At 47.2% G+C, this 19,270-nt stretch overlaps 1 protein-coding gene across 8 annotated transcripts in view; it reads left to right on the forward strand.

Moving 5' to 3' along the window:
* LOC143764734 (epsin-1-like) overlaps nucleotides 1-19,270 on the forward strand; it is a 183,614-nt gene that overhangs the window by 132,140 nt on the left and 32,204 nt on the right. For 2 of the 8 annotated variants that reach the window (XM_077250629.1, XM_077250624.1), the window contains exons 3-5: nucleotides 1,114-1,581; nucleotides 3,835-4,084; nucleotides 14,575-14,711. In XM_077250629.1, coding sequence (XP_077106744.1) covers nucleotides 1,354-1,581; nucleotides 3,835-4,084; nucleotides 14,575-14,711 — 615 coding nt within the window. In that variant the 5' untranslated portion in view covers nucleotides 1,114-1,353. Of the gene's footprint in view, nucleotides 1-1,113; nucleotides 1,582-3,834; nucleotides 4,085-14,574; nucleotides 14,712-18,719; nucleotides 18,792-19,270 lie in introns of those variants that run through there. The other 6 variants (XM_077250627.1, XM_077250628.1, XM_077250622.1 and 3 more) reach the window with 6 other exon arrangements.

Here is a 19,270-nt window from a genome sequence, read left to right on the forward strand (position 1 = left end):
TATACTATACACAGAGGAAATGACACAGGTATATACTATATACAGGAGGAGATGACATACAGGTACATACTATATACAGGAGGAGATGACATACAGGCATATACTATATACAGGGGAGATGACACACAGATATATACTATATAAAGGAGGAGATGACACACAGGTATATACTATATACAGGGGAGATGACACGTATATACTATATACAGGAGGAGATGACACACAGGTATATACTATATACAGGGGAGATGACACACAGGTATATACTATATACAGGGGAGATGACGCACAGGTATATACAGAGGAAATGACACAGGTATATACTATATACAGGAGGAGATGACATACAGGTACATATGCCGTGTGTCAGCTCTAGGCAGCAGGACTATAGAATCCGTGTGTCAGCTCTAGGCAGCAGGACTACAGAAGCCGTGTGTCAGCTCTAGGCAGCAGGACTACAGAAGCCGTGTGTCCGCTCTAGGCAGCAGGACTACAGAAGCCGTGTGTCCGCTCTAGGCAGCAGGACTACAGAAGCCGTGTGTCAGCTCTAGGCAGCAGGACTACAGAAGCCGTGTGTCAGCTCTAGGCAGCAGGACTATAGAAGCAGTGTGTCAGCTCTAGGCAGCAGGACTAAAGAAGCCGTGTGTCAGCTCTAGGCAGCTGTTCATTAATTTTGCGGATTTTTCGCGTTTTTGCCGCTATTTTGTGCATTGGGAAGCTCCAGGAAAAAAACGTGCAAAAAACACATGCGGATTTCCTGCAGAAAAAGTCCGGTTTTGTTCAGGAAAATTCTGCAGAAAATCCTGACGTGTGCACATAGCCTTAGTGGCTTATATATAGAAATAATTTTCCGTAAATAGGTGATATTGCATGTTCTGTTGTACTCGCCTCAGTTACAGCATGGCGTGTAAGAGCTTCAGTCACAGTGCTCCTGGCTCCAGAGCTGTGCTCATGAGATGTAACCTTCCTGTCTCTTCCTTGAAGTGCGCCCATTTATATAAAGTGGATTAGGGCAGTGTTTGGGACCACGTCGTTCCTGCTCTCGTGCATATAATCATTACTGGTCTGTACTCTTGCTGCTGAGACCTAATGTCGTCCAATTTCTCGTTGCAGATGTGGCTGTAGAGCGTTCACCATGCCAGGAGCCGTCAGTGGTGGAGAATACATCAGGACATCTTAGCCCACTGGAAAAAGGAGGTGGCGTTCTCTTGGATGCCCTGAAAAGCTTGATCAGTTCTTGGGCCCTTATTGTTGCTGTAGACAATCTGCAGACTGAAAGTTGCTCTCTAACTAATATATATAGTGTAATTGTAATCGTATTAATTTTTGTCACTGGTCAGTAAGTCAGTCATCATGTCTACCTCCTCACTCCGCCGCCAGATGAAAAACATTGTCCATAATTACTCTGAAGCTGAAATCAAAGTCAGAGAAGCCACGTCGAATGATCCTTGGGGCCCGTCTAGTTCTCTTATGTCTGAAATTGCAGATCTCACCTACAATGTGGTAGCGTTCTCTGAAATCATGAGCATGATATGGAAGCGACTAAATGACCATGGGAAAAACTGGAGACATGTCTATAAAGTAAGATGTTTGCTTCTATTCTTCATATAGTTTTCTATTGCATTGTATATATTTGATAGGAGAAAACTGGAAGGCAATAGCACAAAATCGGGTCTTGCCCAGATATAGGCTATGAGAACAATAGGTGCAGGGATGTGCTCACCTGGCAGGGTTGTGTGCCTCAACACCAAAGCGAGCTCTGTAACATGGCTGCTGCCGATCCAGGATACATGCAATGGGAGGAGAAACCATAGAGGATGGATCTTTAACTACGCTAACGAAGACCCCATATAATGGAAAACAGAGATGCAGGAGTCGAGGTGTTGAAAATTTCATTTTTTTTAGTCAACCCAATCTTCAGCACCTCAACTCCTGGATCTCCTTCTTCATTATATTTTGCAGTTAGAGGTCTGTCCTCTATGGTTCCTCCTTCCATTGTATATATCCCACAGCCATAGTGATCCGTAGACATTGGCCTTGCATTTCACTCACGTTGGCTGTTGCACAACTAAGGATTTTTTTATTCTGTATTTTTCTGTAATGTCTTGTTGTTTCACACTGATGTTTGTAGCAGCAGATCCAGAGAAGGTTCTTTGTGCCAATAGATCACACACTGATATTTAGTGCAGTATGTTACTTTGTAAATGGAGAATCCATGGGGGGATCGTTCTTAGTACAGGAATGACAGGGACATGCTCTACAACAGTGCTGAATACAGAGAATCTATGTGCACACTGTGTAAGATGTTTAGCCTTTTTTTGTGCACGGTGCTACATTTTATTATCATAGATGCCTCTGCCAAATGTGTCAGTGCTTTACACCACATATATATAGTACATGCACCAAATCGCAAAAATGGCGAGGAAAGGGAGTCGTTACCATGAAAATCTGCAGGCACCATGTTATAGAGCAGATCGGTGTATAGCTGTGAGGAGAGATGCAGTATAACTTGTGTATTCGCCATGTAATCTGCTCTTACTGGGATTTTGGGTCCGGTGGGCGGTCATATCCGTGACTGACAGATATCTCTGTATGCACGCTGCTAAAGAAGGCTGTCAGTCATTGATAGGACCGCCTACCGGACCCAAAGTCCCAGAAATCCACTAGATAGACAACCTCTTCTCATATTTGGCTCTTTTTCACACGAGTGGCTCATGAGGTTATGTCACGTGATGCCTGGTGGCCAATCAGTGCTGATGTCACTGTCCCCGCCTTCAGACAAATCGCACATGAAGAGGAAGTCAGAGAGCATCCACAGCCCGGACTTCCTGTTGATGACCAGTCCGTGTGAAGGCGGGGCCAGTGACGCCAGCACTGATTGGGCGCAGGGCTTGTGTGACGTAACAATATTACGCCATCCCCGGGAGCACGAGTGTCGACACCACTAGACCGGCAGCGGAGGTGGTGAAGATACATGAGGAATGAGATGCCAAGTGGTGCACAGCCCCTTTAAGTGATGAAATCACAGGTTATGCTGAGTCTTTTCTCAGATAACTATATATCAGTCAGTAATAGCTGGCTTAGTGTCACCAGGTCAAGTGACTCATTTTTGTTCCTTTTTTATTCCTGCTTATTTTATTATTTTATTTAGTGGTGGTCTTTCCTTATGGGGTATTACTCTGTAAGCCACATGCTCTAGAATAAAGACCAGAGGAAATGGCGCTAAAAAGGTTATATCTCTGGAATCATATGGCAGATTTGCAAAAAAAAAAAACAGACAAAAAGTGGAATACTCAGGAGGACAGCGGGAATAAGTGCGAGAACTAGCCATGTTTGACCCGTTGTCAGGTTTTTCTTTAAAAAATAAATAAATGAAAAATTTTTTGTGATGGATATATTTATTGCCACCGTTATAGCATAAAACCTCACAATTTGTATAAAAGTTCCCATGAATTGAAGTCTTGGCTCGCTGTGCACACCTGTGTGACTCTCCTGGATGCTGTCTTCCATAGAGTAGAGTGGATGTATTCACACATCTGACAATCCCAGATCCGACAGATCCGAGCGCCTCCGATCCTATCGTGATCTGATTTGGGGTCAGACTCGGCCATTCATGTGGATCCGACAGACCTTGGATACAAGTCGGGACGCTTCCAGTTTGCTTCCACGTCTCAAGGATCTGCTTCTCTGTGATAAACTTGAGCCATAACTTGCGCCCTTCCAGGGGGTTTAGTGGCTTGGAAGCTGGTGCATCTATTTAGTAGTAAAAATTAAAAAATAACCCAAAAGCAGGATGTCAGCTGAGAAAAGAATTCTTTTGCTTTCCCTCTGCAGGCTATGACTCTGATGGAGTATCTAATAAAGACCGGCTCAGAGCGCGTCGCACAACAGTGCAAAGAAAACATATATGCTATACAGACGCTAAAGGATTTCCAGTATGTGGATAGAGATGGGAAAGACCAAGGTGTGAATGTCCGAGAGAAGGCCAAGCAGCTGGTGTCCCTGCTGAAGGATGACGAGAGGCTGAAGGAAGAACGGGCGCACGCGCTGAAGACCAAGGAGAAGCTCGCACAGACCTCCACGGGTACGTACAGGCGCACTCACATGCCACAATACTTCTCCTGACTATGGAGGAACGATGATAAAGGCAGATGTAGCTTAGCGGCGGTGGATCAGGACAATCTGTAGCCATGTTGCCTGGTCGGACACATGACTCCATGGAGACTTCCTTCAGAAAAAACAGGCCCGATTCATCCTAGATCACATCATTGGTAATGGAGAGGCATGATGGATGCTCCTGATAAGAGGCGAACATCTATTAATATGAATCCGATCTGTCTTATCGGGAATCTGTCAGCAGGTTTATGCTATGTGATCTGAGAACAGTATGATGTAGGGGCAGAGACCCTGATTCCAGCGATGTGTCCCGTTGCTGCCTCCCTCATTTTATATGATTTTGAGTCCCTCTTTTCTCTACTGCAGATCTGGCAGTGCTCGGAATGCAGAGCTCTGTATGACCCAACCCACATAACTGTTTGGCAGCTTTCTGGGTACACTGCATAGGCAGAAAGCTGCCAATTAGTGGTGAGGGAGGTGTTAAACAGGGCAGGGCAGCTACATGTCATGAGACAACTTGTTCTCTAGTGATAATTTCCTGGTGATAAAACACTGATTTTATTAGAACCACAATACACAGCCTAGTTAGTGACACATCACTGGGATCATGTTCTCTGTGCCTTCCTCTTGCTAATCTCGGACTACATAACAAACACCCGCTGACAGATTCCCTTTAACGGTATGTTCACACATGTTTTGCCTTGTTTTTCTACACCTTTTTGCTTCATATAAACACATTTTAATGATCCAGCAAAGTGACTGAGATTTCTGGAATCTCGAGTGCGTGTTGAATAGTTTTCTCTGCAGATACAAAACAGTCAGAAATTTGTAATAAATAAATAAATTGCGTTAAAAAAAAAATGCGCGCACTAGTGCTGTGTTTTCGTTCAGCCTTTCTCCTCCATACCCGAATAGTGGTGTGCGCGTGTGTGCTCCTCACCACACATATGGCTCCAGATTTCTGGTGTAAGGCACGCAGCCGCTCCTCATGAAGTAGACCAGCTGTGGCATTACGCCAAAAAGTCAAAAATGTTGGGGCTTGTTAAAGTGATGTACCACAGAATTCTAATCTTCACAGCGGCCCCTATATTGGAGGCGTTTTGAAATATTTACATATTTTTGGTACCATCAAAGAATTTTTATGAAAGCAAATAAAAAATATGATTTTCCTGAGAGCCCACTGGTCTCTTTATTTGTCTGCCTCAGTCATTAGATCACTGCACTGCAGCAAACTAAACCGAGAGAATTGAGACCACCAGCATCTTTTAAAGAAAATCTGTCACCTGCTCCCAAAAAAACAGTTTAAATAACTTGTAGGGATCCCTGATTCCTTTTTCTGTTTTGTGCGGTCTCACTCCTGTGCAGAGATATTCACATTTATGTTTTTAGGAGAGCAATATGTGAAATCTCTGCTTGTAGACCAACTGGGAGCTTCTTCTGTGCTTTGTCTAGGGTGGGCTCTTCCGCCACCTTCTCTGAGGCTGACAATCATAGCTTGGCATTGTCTGACATTGTGGCAATGAGTGGCCATATGAGAGAGACTGAGACTGACTCCAGAAAGGAAAATGCAGCTATGGGGCATGCTCAATGTAAAAAAACGGAATTGGGCTACGGATTCACTCATTTGATGAATCTGGTGCCATAGGCTTCCATTATATCAAAAGCCGCATGGTGCCGGATCTGTCTCTGGCCGTTTTTAAGACGGACACAAAAAACGTTCCTCTGTGCGATCTCTCTGGCTGCCGGACCGACAATTTGTGACGGATCCGGCAAAAAATGGATGAAACGTGAGGCCATCCAGCACTAATACAAGTCTATGAGAAAAAAACGGATCCGGCGCCAAATTCTTCTGGATCCATTTTTTTTTTTTTAATTCGCCGGATTGTGCCTGATGGCAAAAACCTGATGTGTGAAAGTAGCCTTGCCCAGATCCAGGCTTCTTACATAGTTTCTCCCCCACACATATACCTTGTTAGTGCTTTTTGCTTTAGCTTGGTACGGCGCTCATCGGGGCACAGATGGCAGTAACATTTCCCGCCTGAGCTATTTTCAGCTCTACCTTATGGCGATCTCCACAAAGCAAACATTTGGGCGCACCACTCGCATGTCATTAGGAATAATTGTTTCAGTGTCCTTGTGTGGAAGCCTTCGGGTTTTCCTTCCACCTGCAAATAGAAATAGGCATCAGTGTGCAAAAGGCCTGTTACATTGTTCCTACGTCATGCATGAGGGCCAGCCACATTACATTGTTTTCTTTCGGGGGGGTACAGTCTGAGTCCTGCTTTTCTGGGATTTTAGTGGACTATGGTCTTGTTCCTGTCTAAAATGGTTTGTCTGATTGTACTCTGTGGCTCAACAGGGGTTCCCTCAGTTGAAAAAATACCCCTGTGACATCAACCTTTCCCCACTAATTGTACATTTTGTCACTAAATTATCTATAACCCGTAATGTTATGTGTACTGAGGAAATCCTCCATCTGTTATAGCTTCGGCCATTACTGCCTCTTGTGGTCGGGAGTCCACAGTCTGACTGCTCTAACTGTAAAGAACCCTTTCATGTTTAGCTGCTGGAATCTCCTTTCTTCCACCCGTAATGACTGCCCCCTGGTCCTTAGTGTGGTCCTTGAAGGAATAATTAATGTACCGGTCCTTTGTACTGGCCACACATATATCTACTATATAATTGTCTAAGGGTCACTTCGGTCTTTCTGTCTGTCCTTCTGTCTGTCTTTCTGTCACGGAAATCCCAAGTCGCTGATTGGTCGCGGCAAAACAGCCACGAACAATCAGCGACGGGCACAGTCCGGCGGCAAAATGGCCGCTCCTTACTCCCCGCAGTCAGTGCCCGCTCCATACTCCCCTCCAGTCAGCCCTCACACAGGGTTAATGGCAGCGTTAACGGACGGCGTTATGCTGCGGTGTAACCACTCCGTTAACGCTGCTATAAACCCTGTGTGATCAACTTTTTACTATTGATGCTGCCTATGCAACATCAATAGTAAAAAGATCTAATGTTAAAAATAATAAAAAAAAAATAGTTATATACTCACCGTCCGTCGGCCCCCTCGGATCCAGAACAGGCCTTTCCTGCTCCTCGCGACGCTCAGGTGACCGCTCCATGCATTGAGCTCTCGCGAGATGATGACGTAGCGGTCTCGCGAGACCGCTACGTCGTCATCTCGCGAGACCGCAATGCACTCTTGGGACCGGAGCGCGCGAGGAGCATCGGTAAACGCTTTGCCTGGATCCGGGGGCCAACGGAAGGTGAGTATATAACTATTTTTTATTTTAATTCTTTTTTTTTTTTAAACAGGGATATGATGCCCACATTGCAATATACTACGTGGGCTGTGCAATATACTACGTGGGCTGTGCTATATACTACGTGGGCTGTGCTATATACTACGTGGGCTGTGCTATATACTACGTGGGCTGTTATACGCTACGTGGGCTGTGTTATACGCTACGTGGGCTGTGTTATACGCTACGTGGGCTGTGTTATACGCTACGTGGGCTGTGTTATACGCTACGTGGGCTGTGTTATACGCTACGTGGGCTGTGTTATACGCTACGTGGGCTGTGTTATACGCTACGTGGGCTGTGTTATACGCTACGTGGGCTGTGTTATACGCTACGTGGGCTGTGTTATACGCTACGTGGGCTGTGTTATACGCTACGTGGGCTGTGTTATACGCTACGTGGGCTGTGTTATACGCTACGTGGGCTGTGTTATACGCTACGTGGGCTGTGCTATACGCTACGTGGGCTGTGCTATACGCTACGTGGGCTGTGCTATACACTCGGTGGGCTGTGCTATACACTCGGTGGGCTGTGCTATATACTCGGTGGGCTGTGCTATATACTCTGGGCTGTGCTATATACTCGGTGGGCTGTGCTATATACTCGGTGGGCTGTGCTATATACTCGGTGGGCTGTGCTATATACTCGGTGGGCTGTGCTATATACTCGGTGGGCTGTGCTATATACTCGGTGGGCTGTGCTATATACTCGGTGGGCTGTGCTATATACTCGGTGGGCTGTGCTATATACTCGGTGGGCTGTGCTATATACTCGGTGGGCTGTGCTATATACTCGGTGGGCTGTGCTATATACTCGGTGGGCTGTGCTATATACTCGGTGGGCTGTGCTATATACTCGGTGGGCTGTGCTATATGCTACGTGGGCTGTGTTATACGCTACGTGGGCTGTTATACGCTACGTGGGCTGTTATACGCTACGTGGGCTGTGTTATACGCTACTTGGGCTGTTATACGCTACTTGGGCTGTGTTATACGCTACGTGGGCTGTGTTATATACTGCATGCGTGGGCTGTTATATACTACGTGGGCTGTAATAAACTACGTGGCTGTGTTAAATGCTACGTGGGCTGTGCTATATACTCCGTGGGCTGTGCTATATACTCCGTGGGCTGTGCTATATACTCCGTGGGCTGTGCTATTTACTACGTGGGCTGTTATATACTACGTGGCTGTGCTATATACTACGTGGCCGGCCGCGAACAATCAGCGACAGGCGCAGTCCGGCCGCGAATTGGCGTGGGATTTGAACCACGCTTCGCTAATTGGTCGCGGTTGACCGAATCCTACCATCTAGTTTATACATATAAATGAGGTCTCCTCTGAGGCGTCTTTTTTTTCTACGCTAAACAAGCCCAACTTTACCAGCCTTTCCTCATATGAGCAGCCTCCATTCCTTATAGTAATCTAGTTGCCGCCTTTCAACTGATTCTAACTTCTGAATAATCATTTTTGAAATGTGGAGCCCAGAACTGGATCCCATATTCTAGATGTGGCCTCACCAGTGATTTATAAAGGGGTAATAATATGTTGGGATCTCGGGATTTTATCTCTCTTTATACATCCTAAAATCTTGTTGCTTTTGCAGCTGCTGCTTGACATAGAGTGCTGCTGCTCAGCTTGTAACCAGAATCCCCAAGTCCTTCTCCTGTTCTGTAGTCCTGAATATGGTCCCATTTATTATACAGTATATGCTCCAATAGGATTACTCCGTCCCAGGTGCATTACTCTACATTTATCTACATTAAATTTCATTTACCAAGTGTTTGCCCATTCAGATTGTTTTGCAATATTGTAATGTCAAGGTCAGATTTTAGTATCCTTCATAGTTTGGTGTAGTCAGCAAAGACTGACACTTTACTCTCAATCCCATCCACTAAGTCATTAATAAAAAGGTTGAAAAGAATCAATCCCTGCGATCCCCACTGCTCCCAGTACAGATCCCTGCAGCCCCCACTGCTCCCAGTACAGAACCCTGCGGCCCGCACTGCTCCTAGTACAGATCCCTGCGGCCCCCACTGCACCCAGTACAGATCCCTGCGGCCCCCACTGCTCCCAGTACAGATCCCTGCGGCCCCCACTGCTCCCAGTACAGATCCCTGCGGCCCCCACTGCTCCCAGTACAGATCCCTGCGGCCCCCACTGCTCCCAGTACAGATCCCTGCGGTCCCCACTGCTCCCAGTACAGATCCCTGCGGTCCCCACTGCTCCCAGTACAGATCCCTGCGGTCCCCACTGCTCCCAGTACAGATCCCTGCGGTCCCCACTGCTCCCAGTACAGATCCCTGCGGTCCCCACTGCTCCCAGTACAGATCCCTGCGGTCCCCACTGCTCCCAGTACAGATCCCTGCGGTCCCCACTGCTCCCAGTACAGATCCCTGCGGTCCCCACTGCTCCCAGTACAGATCCCTGCGGTCCCCACTGCTCCCAGTACAGATCCCTGCGGTCCCCACTGCTCCCAGTACAGATCCCTGCGGTCCCCACTGCTCCCAGTACAGATCCCTGCGGTCCCCACTGCTCCCAGTACAGATCCCTGCGGTCCCCACTGCTCCCAGTACAGATCCCTGCGGTCCCCACTGCTCTCAGTACAGATCCCTGCGGTCCCCACTGCTCCCAGTACAGATCCCTGCGGTCCCCACTGCTCCCAGTACAGATCCCTGCGGTCCCCACTGCTCCCAGTACAGATCCCTGTCGCCCCCACTGCTTCCAGTACAGACCCCTGCCGCCCCCACTGCTCCCAGTACAGATCCCTGTCGCCCCCACTGCTTCCAGTACAGATCCCTGCCGCCCCCACTGCTCCCAGTACAGATCCCTGCTGCCCCCACTGCTCCCAGTACAGATCCCTGCTGCCCCCACTGCTCCCAGTACAGATCCCTGCGGTCCCCACTGCTCTCAGTACAGATCCCTGCGGTCCCCACTGCTCCCAGTACAGATCCCTGCGGTCCCCACTGCTCCCAGTACAGATCCCTGTCGCCCCCACTGCTTCCAGTACAGATCCCTGCCGCCCCCACTGCTCCCAGTACAGATCCCTGTCGCCCCCACTGCTTCCAGTACAGATCCCTGCCGCCCCCACTGCTCCCAGTACAGATCCCTGCTGCCCCCACTGCTCCCAGTACAGATCCCTGCCGCCCCACTGCTGGCTATATCCCATTTAGAGAATGCACTATTTATGACAACTTTGTCTCCTGTCATTTAGCCAATTCCTTACCCATCTGCATATAGTTTCCCCCAATACTTGCTTCTGTAGCTTCAGTATAAGGCTGTTATGTGTAACAGTATCAAATGCCTTTGCAAATTCCAGATAAATCACATCAGCTGCATAACCTACATCCAGATTTGCACTCACCTCCTCATAGAAACCCAACATGTTGGTTAAACACGACTTAGGCTACTTTCACCCTAGTCCGTCGGTACGGGCCGTCGCAAACCGTCGGCCCGACGTACCGACGGACAGTGTGCTAAATGTAGCACAACGTGGGCAGTGGATGCAGTTTTACGACGCGTCCGCTGCCCCATTGTAAGGTCCGGGGAGGAGGGGGCGGAGTTTCGGCCCCACATGCGCTGTCGAAAATGGCGACTCGACGCACAAAAAAAGGTTACATGGAACGTTTTTTTTGTGCTGACGGTCCGCCAAAACACGACGCATCCGTCGCACGACGGATGCGACGTGTGGCCATACGTCACAATGCGTCGCTAATGTAAGTATTTGGAGAAAAAACGCAGCCTGCGGGCAACTTTGCAGGATGCGTTTTTTCTCCTAAACGCCGCATTGAGATGTAGGCAAAACGACGCTAATGTGAAAGTAGCCTAATTCTTCATGAATCCATGCTGGTTGTCAGTTATTATATTAATCTCTTCAATATATTTCTGCAGGTCATCTCTTATAATGCCCTCAAAAACTTTGCACACTGCTAATGTCAGGTACCGGACGGTAGCTGCCTGGATCCACCTTCTTACCTTTCTTCTATATCTGTACCACATCAGGCATCCTCCAATCCTGTGGTAACACCCCTGTTACGAGAGTCTAAGAATATGAAGTACAGCGGTCTGTCAATTGCTGATCTCAGCTCCCTCAGTATCCGTGAATGAATGCCATCTGGGCCGAGGGATTTGTCAGTGTTTAATTTTCTCAGACGCCGGCGTTCTTCTTCTTGTGTTAAACTAGTTATATCAGGTGGTGGTGAACTTTGAATTTTGCTTAGGGGGGCAAAAGTTTCCCTGGACCTTTACTGAAGTCAGACCTTAATTGTATCATGAGCAGTCTTGCCATACACAGTTTTGGCAATGAATGTAGTCAGAAATCATCCATTCTTCAAAACAGGGTTTTTTTCTTGTTTAAGCTGTTTGTGGTGTTCTATGTATTTTTTTGTTTGTTTGTTTTTTTACTTTATTTTCCATTTTCTACATTTAATTTAGTCTTTATAAATCATGGTGTTTTCAGTCTGGCCCCTCAGCCTCTCCATGGGGCTGACCTGTAGTGATCGCCTCTTACCGGACAGTCTCGTTCGAGGCAATGGCTGGCTTCCAGACTTGGCTTCCTCTGTCTGTGTGGCTGATGGCAATCAAATCTCCGCCATAGCGATGCACAGGAAATAGGATTACTATGTGACAGTACGAAAATAAGAGGGAATCTGGAGGGAAGAGGGAATATATCAGACCATAAGATGGGAAGGAAATCAGAATGTGCGGGGAGAGGGAACCACACTGCGCAGCATCCACGTCTGTCAGCAGGGAGGAGACTGATCAGCCATGGGCTTCAAAAGGGGAAACACTAGAATGACACTGCTAAACCGCGCGCACTGCCACTGGTGCATGTACTGGAGGGAAACCTTGACACGAGAAAAAGGCTACTACTAGCAGCGGGGGAGGACAGTGTAACCGGAAACTCGGTGCTTTCTTTCCAGCTACGCACCAGCACTGCCACATTGTGGTGTCCTTGTCATGGCCACAGGCGCACACTGCGTGCCCCGACTCCATGCTGCAGAGACCCCAGTGTCTGAGGACTAGTCCCAGTCAGGGAACCAGTTGGATCCTAGGTGGAAAGTTTTCTCTATCGTGCGTAGGAATTAAGTCCTAATCTTTACCTGTGGAGTAAATATTAACAGGAATCCCTTTTGGCCTCACCTACAAGACGACCTTTACCCTTGATCATGTTATCTCGGAATTGTTTGTTGCCTCCTGGTGATCTGTGGCGTGGACGTCGGGCTGCTGTGGCCTCGTTCACTGCGCCACCGTCACATTCACCGTGGTGTTGCCCTTCTAGATTATAGTAGTTACATCTGCAGTTTTGCACATTTTTGTTTCTTTGTTCCTTTCTTGTGTAATGATTTTTCATCTCCTTCAGGCAATATGATATTGTTGAGTTTGTTAGGACCTTGAATTTTTAACCCCTTTCACAACTGTATAATTTTTGGAGACGTCCGTGCGCCAGTTCATCAACACAGATATGCAGTTTTTCTGCACTCCCCAATATGCTTTAACCCCGTCTCAACATTGAACTTGCCAGTAGTGATGAGTGAGTATACTCGATGCTCTGGTGGTCGCTGAGTATTTGTCAGTGCTCGGAGATTTAGTTTTTGTCAACACAGCTACATGATTTACGGCTGCTAGCCAACCTGAGTACATGTGGGAGTTGCCTGGTTGCTTAGGCTACTTTCACACTTCTGTCGGTACGGGTCCGTCGCTATGCGTCGGGCCGAGGTACCGACGCACGTTGTGAAATTTGTTCATGACGTGGGCAGCGGATGCAGTTTTTCAACGCACTTGCTGCCCATTCTGAAGTCCGGGGAGGAGGGGGCGGAGTTTCGGCCGCCATGCGCGGTAGAAAATGGCGGACGCGACGGACAAAAAAAAGTTCACTTGAACGTTTTTTCGTGCCGACGGTCCGCCAAAACACGACGCATCTGTTGCACGACGGACGCGACGTGTGGCCATCCGTCACGCATCCTGTGAGCACATTTGCAGGATCCGATTTTTTCCCAAAACAACGGATTGTAAAAAACGCAAGTGTGAAAGTAGCCTTAGGGAATCCCCACATGTACTCAGCCTGTCTGGCAGCCGCAAATCATGCAGCTGTGTCAACAAAAACTAAAACTCCGAGCACTCACAAATGCTCGGGAACACCTGAGCAAGGAGTATACTCACTCATCACTACTTACCAGTACCTTCAAGTGATTGTGCAGGCACAGGAGCTTGTACCCAGCGATATCACTGCAGGAGCTCTGCTTAATTGACAGACGAGCTCCTGCAGTGACAGCCGGGGCTGAAGCCAGCATCCTCCCTGTCTATTTAACCCTCACAGTCCAAACTAATCAAAACATTAAGATGATTGTGAAAAGAAAGGGGCTCCCTAACTCCCTCTCACCCCATTGGCCACCCTGCAACAGAATCACAGGATGTCGTGGTTGTCATGGCAACCAGAGGTCAAAGAATGACTTCTGTCAGATATGATGGCCATAAGCATAGTCCAGCAGGCCTCCTGTCAATAGAAAACTTACCAGTCTAATGCCCAGGAATACATGTGTGCTGTGTTGCAATGTATGAAACTACTGGTCAGGCTATGAAATTGCTTTGCAAAATTGTGTTTGTATGTATATGTGTGCATTTATGCGTGTATGTATGTATGTGTGTGTGTGTGTATATATATATATATATATATGTATATATGTATGTATGTATGTATGTATATGTGTGTATATATATATATATATATATATATATATGTATGTATATATATATGTGTGTGTATGTATATATGTATATATGTGTGTGTGTGTGTATGTATATATGTATGTATATATATATATATATATATATATATATATATATATATATATATATATATATATATATATATATATTATAGGGGGGAATGTAGGAAGAATGGATGGGGCACAGGGTGTATGTATACGGTATATTATAGAGAGAGCCTAAACTACAAAGTGACTGTGTCCTCTTTTAACTTTAGGCCTTTTAGAGATCAGGGGATTGGAAGCCTTCTGGTCGATGTTATTAATCTTTTTGTTTTACCTTTGCTGGTTATTACCCGTCACAGCAGAAGTTGATGTAACATTTTTCCTATAAGGACACTCGTATACATATATAGATTTTGATTCATAAATATCGGTAATCTATCTTTCCAGCGTCCTCTGCTTCATCCACACTGAACCCAGCAACAGAAGCAGAGCAGGCCTGGCCGCAGAGCAGCGGGGAGGAAGAACTCCAGCTCCAGCTAGCTCTGGCCATGAGCAAAGAAGAAGCGGAGCAGGTAAGAGCAAAGGTAAATCCAAACGGGGGGCTCTCGGGTTATTATTACTGTAGTAAACCTGTACATTTTACATATACTTCCAGCTGAGAACCAAGATCTTCTGTATCGAGCTGCCTCACTATTTCCAAGGCACGAGTGGGAAAATGCCTGCAGTACAAATGCCTTGGAGACCACTTTTCCTCTATTATTGGTGTTTTGTATTTCTGGTTGGTGGACAGGGGTTATGACCCGGGATAGTGTTACGCGTTTTGCATGACTGATTTATTTATTAGGCTGGAGTAGAAAGCCTTTTTGTAAAGAAGACTCACAAACCATTTTGAAAAGTAAACATTGAGCAAGATTTGATGAATGCATTAAAGGGAATCTGTCATCAGGTTTTTGATACCCTATCTGAGAGCATCATGATGCAGGGGCAGAGACCCTGATTCCAGCGATGTGTCACTTAGGCTGGTTTCACACTAGCATTTGGCAGGGATACGGACGAAAGCCGCCTTCCTCCGTGAAGCCCACTGCCACGCCTCTTCCTTCAGCTCCGCCTATGTCTGCATGCGTCCTGCGTACCCTATCTTTAACATTGGGTACGCAGGCCATACAGATGTATGCGGATGCCTCCGCATGCGTCGTCTTGATGCTGCGCTGACCTGCGTCAAACGCAACGTGTTAGATTTTGTTGCGGTCGGCGCAGCTTGAAAACGACGCATGCGGAGTCATCTGCATGCATCCGCATGGCCTGCATACCCAATGTTAAAGATAGGGTACGCAGGACGCGTGCAGACTTAGGCGGAGCTGAATGAAGAGGCGTGACAGTGGGCGGGGCTTCACAGAGGAAGAAGGCTTTCGTCCGCTGCCCTGCCAAACGCTAGTGTGAAGCCTGCCTTACTGGGCTCCTTGCTGTCATATTTATAAAAACATTGTTTTCTCTGCAGCAGATCTAGCAGTTCTCTGAATGCGGAGCTCTCTATAACCCCGCCTTCACCGCTGATTAGCAGCTTTCTGCCGATGCACATTGTACACAGAAAACTGGCTATGTGCACAGGCAGAAAGCTGACAATCAGACGTGGGAGTGTGGTGGACCACATGGCAGCAGGCCAAGTAGTCCTTTAGTGATAATCTCCTGCTGATAAAACACTGATATTTATAAACACTGCTCTGAGCAGACCAGTATGTGACACATTGCTGGAATCGGGGTTTTTGTCTCTACATCATGCTGCTCTCAGATTAGATGGCAAAATCTTGGTGTCAGATTCTCTCTACAGGTGGTTTTCTTACATTTGAGAACCTCGTACCCAATCTACGTGCGAGGCCCCCAGCACACCCTTAAAGGGCACCTGTCACCCCGTTTTTTCAGTATGAGATAAAAATACTGTTAAATAGGGCCTGAGCTGAGCATTACAACAGTGTATTTTGTGGACCCCGATTCCCCACCTATGCTGCCAAAATACGTTACCAAAGTAGCCGTTTTCACCTGTCAATCAGGCTGGTCTGGTCAAAAGGGCGTGGTGTCTTCCCCCAGATCTTGCTTAGTTTTCCGTTGGTGGCGTAGTGGTTTGCGCATGCCCAAGGTCCCGAATCCACTGCACAGGGGAGTTAAAAGAGTGCGATGTGCACTATTTCATTGGTGATCGGTGGGGGCGGCCATCTTCCTTTGGCCGCGCGTGCGCAGAAGCGGCGCTCTGCTGGCCGCGGCTTCAGGAAAATGGCCGCGGGATGCCGCGCGTGCGCTGATGGAGATCGCGGCGGCCATTTTCCTGAAGCATAGTTCGCATCTCGGCTTCAGGAAAATGGCCGCCGCGATCTCCATCTGCGCACGCGCGGCATCCCGCGGCCATTTTCCTGAAGCCGCGTCTAGCAGAGCGCCGCTTCTGCGCACGCGCGGCCAAAGGAAGATGGCCGCCCCCACCGATCAATGAAATAGTGCACATCGCGCTCTTCTAACTCCCCTGTGCAGTGGTTTCGGGACCTTGGGCATGCGCAAACCACTACGCCACCAACGGAAAACTAAGCAAGATCTGGGGGAAGACACCACGCCCATCTGACCAGACCAGCCTGATTGACAGGCGAAAATGGCTACTTTGGTAACGTATTTTGGCAGCATAGGTGGGGAATCGAGGTCCACAAAATACACTGTTGTAATGCACAGCTCAGGCCCTATTTAACAGTATTTTTATCTCATACTGAAAAAAACAGGGTGACAGGTGCCCTTTAAGGGGTCAGCAGGACACTTTTACCAGCCATTGTTAATATTTCATCATATCTGAATTGGCCGAATAATGAAACTTTACTTTAAAGCTTGCCCGGGCAGTAGAAATGTCAGACACCCAGAAACAAGATGATGTCCATGTGTCTAGTGAAGCGTGTAGGACTAATAAAGCACTGGAGCATGTCCTGGCTGAAGTCCTGCCATTGGCACCTGTTGGCGCCCACCCTCCATGCGGCAGCACCTTGAGATAGGGGGCTCCCATATCCACTGTCCATGATGTCGGGGCAGATTTACTAGGCTGGAGGCTCCAGAATTATGGCTCCTTTTGTGCCCAATAACTTCCGGACATGCCCGGCACCAGATTTATTATGCTTCTGACACTTTTTTACCCCCCACCAGACAATTTAGAAAAGTGACCAGAAAAGAGATTATGACGTAGAAGAGTTTTAAAATGCTCCAAGTTCCAGAAACCTTTTGCACAAATGATTGGCCTAAGTTAAGCCCCATCGTCGGCCTGTCCTGGGCTGTACACTTCCCCACTTTATGTTCAGAATGTTGTTTGAAAGAACTTTTTACTTTAGTTTTATTTTCAAAAGGTTCCGTACTATTCAGCGATCAACCTCAGGCCCGGGTTCAAGAGCATCAGTTTGTGGCCTAATCCTGACACAGGAATGTGTTGTGTCACCGTATCATCAGAGCTGTGCGAGAAGTCTCTGTACAGTAGCCGTGACACAAGGGGGCTGGCTTGGCTAATTATTCAGCCCTCATCACACATTGTTCTGGCATTTGTGCTGGGCACAAGTCCATGAATGGAGCTGCGAGCCCCGGGACTGAGGCTGACAGCTGAAGCTTCAGGTATCCGTACATTCTGAATATAGAAGATTCTTTATAATCCGATCATGAACACCTCCAAAAGTCATGTTCTGAAGAGGAGAAACATCCGTATGAATTTATACTACCAAATGTATATTACAAAGTGTGAAAGTGTTTATTTCACTTATCATGTTGTTTCTGAAATCTATTGGACCACGGTGATGAAAAGACACGGAAACCTTTCGATGTGCACACGAGTTCTGCACTGGTCAGCATCTCCACCAAGTCTCCTGACACAAGTACCTTTAGGTACTGCGGTACCTTCAGAACGCTCTTCTTGTGATGCTTCATTAAATCATTGAGTAACCCAGAGCTATACGCAATATTGTAATGAAATGTGTATTTCTTCTGTGTGAAGGTTTTCTACAGATGATTACCATACCGTAGTTCCAGCTGAAGGTCAGAATCTCCAGCGTTGTCATATACAGCCAGTTGTGATTTGTCCTTTCTCCATTATGATTGCGGCCCACCTATATCTGACAGTATCTGTAGTGGTCCTGCCCAGTGGAGAGGAGCTACCTACAATTCCTGTTCTGGACCTAGAGAAGATAGCGCTGTCCTCCCCAGTCTCATGACGACTTTCCTTTCTCCTTATCTACCATTACCAGCATGTGCCTATTTTGCTGATTTGTTTTATGGTTCTGTTACATTTATACATCTGTATATTCTTTTATTTGGTTTCTTAGTTTTTAGTTGTGTGCCACGATATACTCAGCTTCAGCCAATTTGTATTTGTGGATTCGACACGTTTTTTAGGCAAATTCTATGTCTCCCATTGTTAGATGAAGTCCTGCGGTGTGCGCTACGTGCAGACCTGAAGCTGTGGTATATATGTCAGTACGTGGTCTTTTATCTCACCTGTCTTCATCTGCTTTCATTCCATTGTGTTTTACCCTTCTCCCCACCTTGCTGGTGTCGTGTGCTTTTATTTTGTTTTTCTTTCCCAGCCCCCTCCTGTGTCCGAAGAGGAATTGCAGCTTCAGCTTGCACTTAGCTTGAGCAAAGAGGAACATGACAAGGTAGAGCTGACCACTTTTTCTACCAACACCCAATGCCAGTAGCCAATTTAGCAGATAATCAGTCCCCCCCAATGCCTCTGCTGCAGTGTATGGCCGCAGTGCTACTAATGGCCTCTAACATTCTGCTTCCTTCCGCTAATCCCGTGGATTGGGAGACAGACCCGTCAGCATCACTCGCGTCACACTGTTAGGAGTAGTCGCTATCTACTGTCCCAGTAGGCGGACTAGTCCTCAGTGTGAGCCACATACTGATTCCTTAGTGTCTAATTGTCAGTCCTAAAGCCTGTCATGCATAGTTTGACATTTTTCTGACTGGACGAAGTGTTTTTATTCCATACATGTAACCACTCACCTCAGTCCAGTAAGACAGCGGGCCTCCAGGTAATGGTTTCTTGTGAATATGGGGGTCAGTGTGATCAGACAGGAGAGCCGGCGTCCACGTCACACGTGCTGGGATACAGACTCACACCAGATTGTCC

Source organism: Ranitomeya variabilis, chromosome 4 (assembly GCF_051348905.1).
Source record: "Ranitomeya variabilis isolate aRanVar5 chromosome 4, aRanVar5.hap1, whole genome shotgun sequence".
Classification (NCBI taxonomy): domain Eukaryota; kingdom Metazoa; phylum Chordata; class Amphibia; order Anura; family Dendrobatidae; genus Ranitomeya; species Ranitomeya variabilis.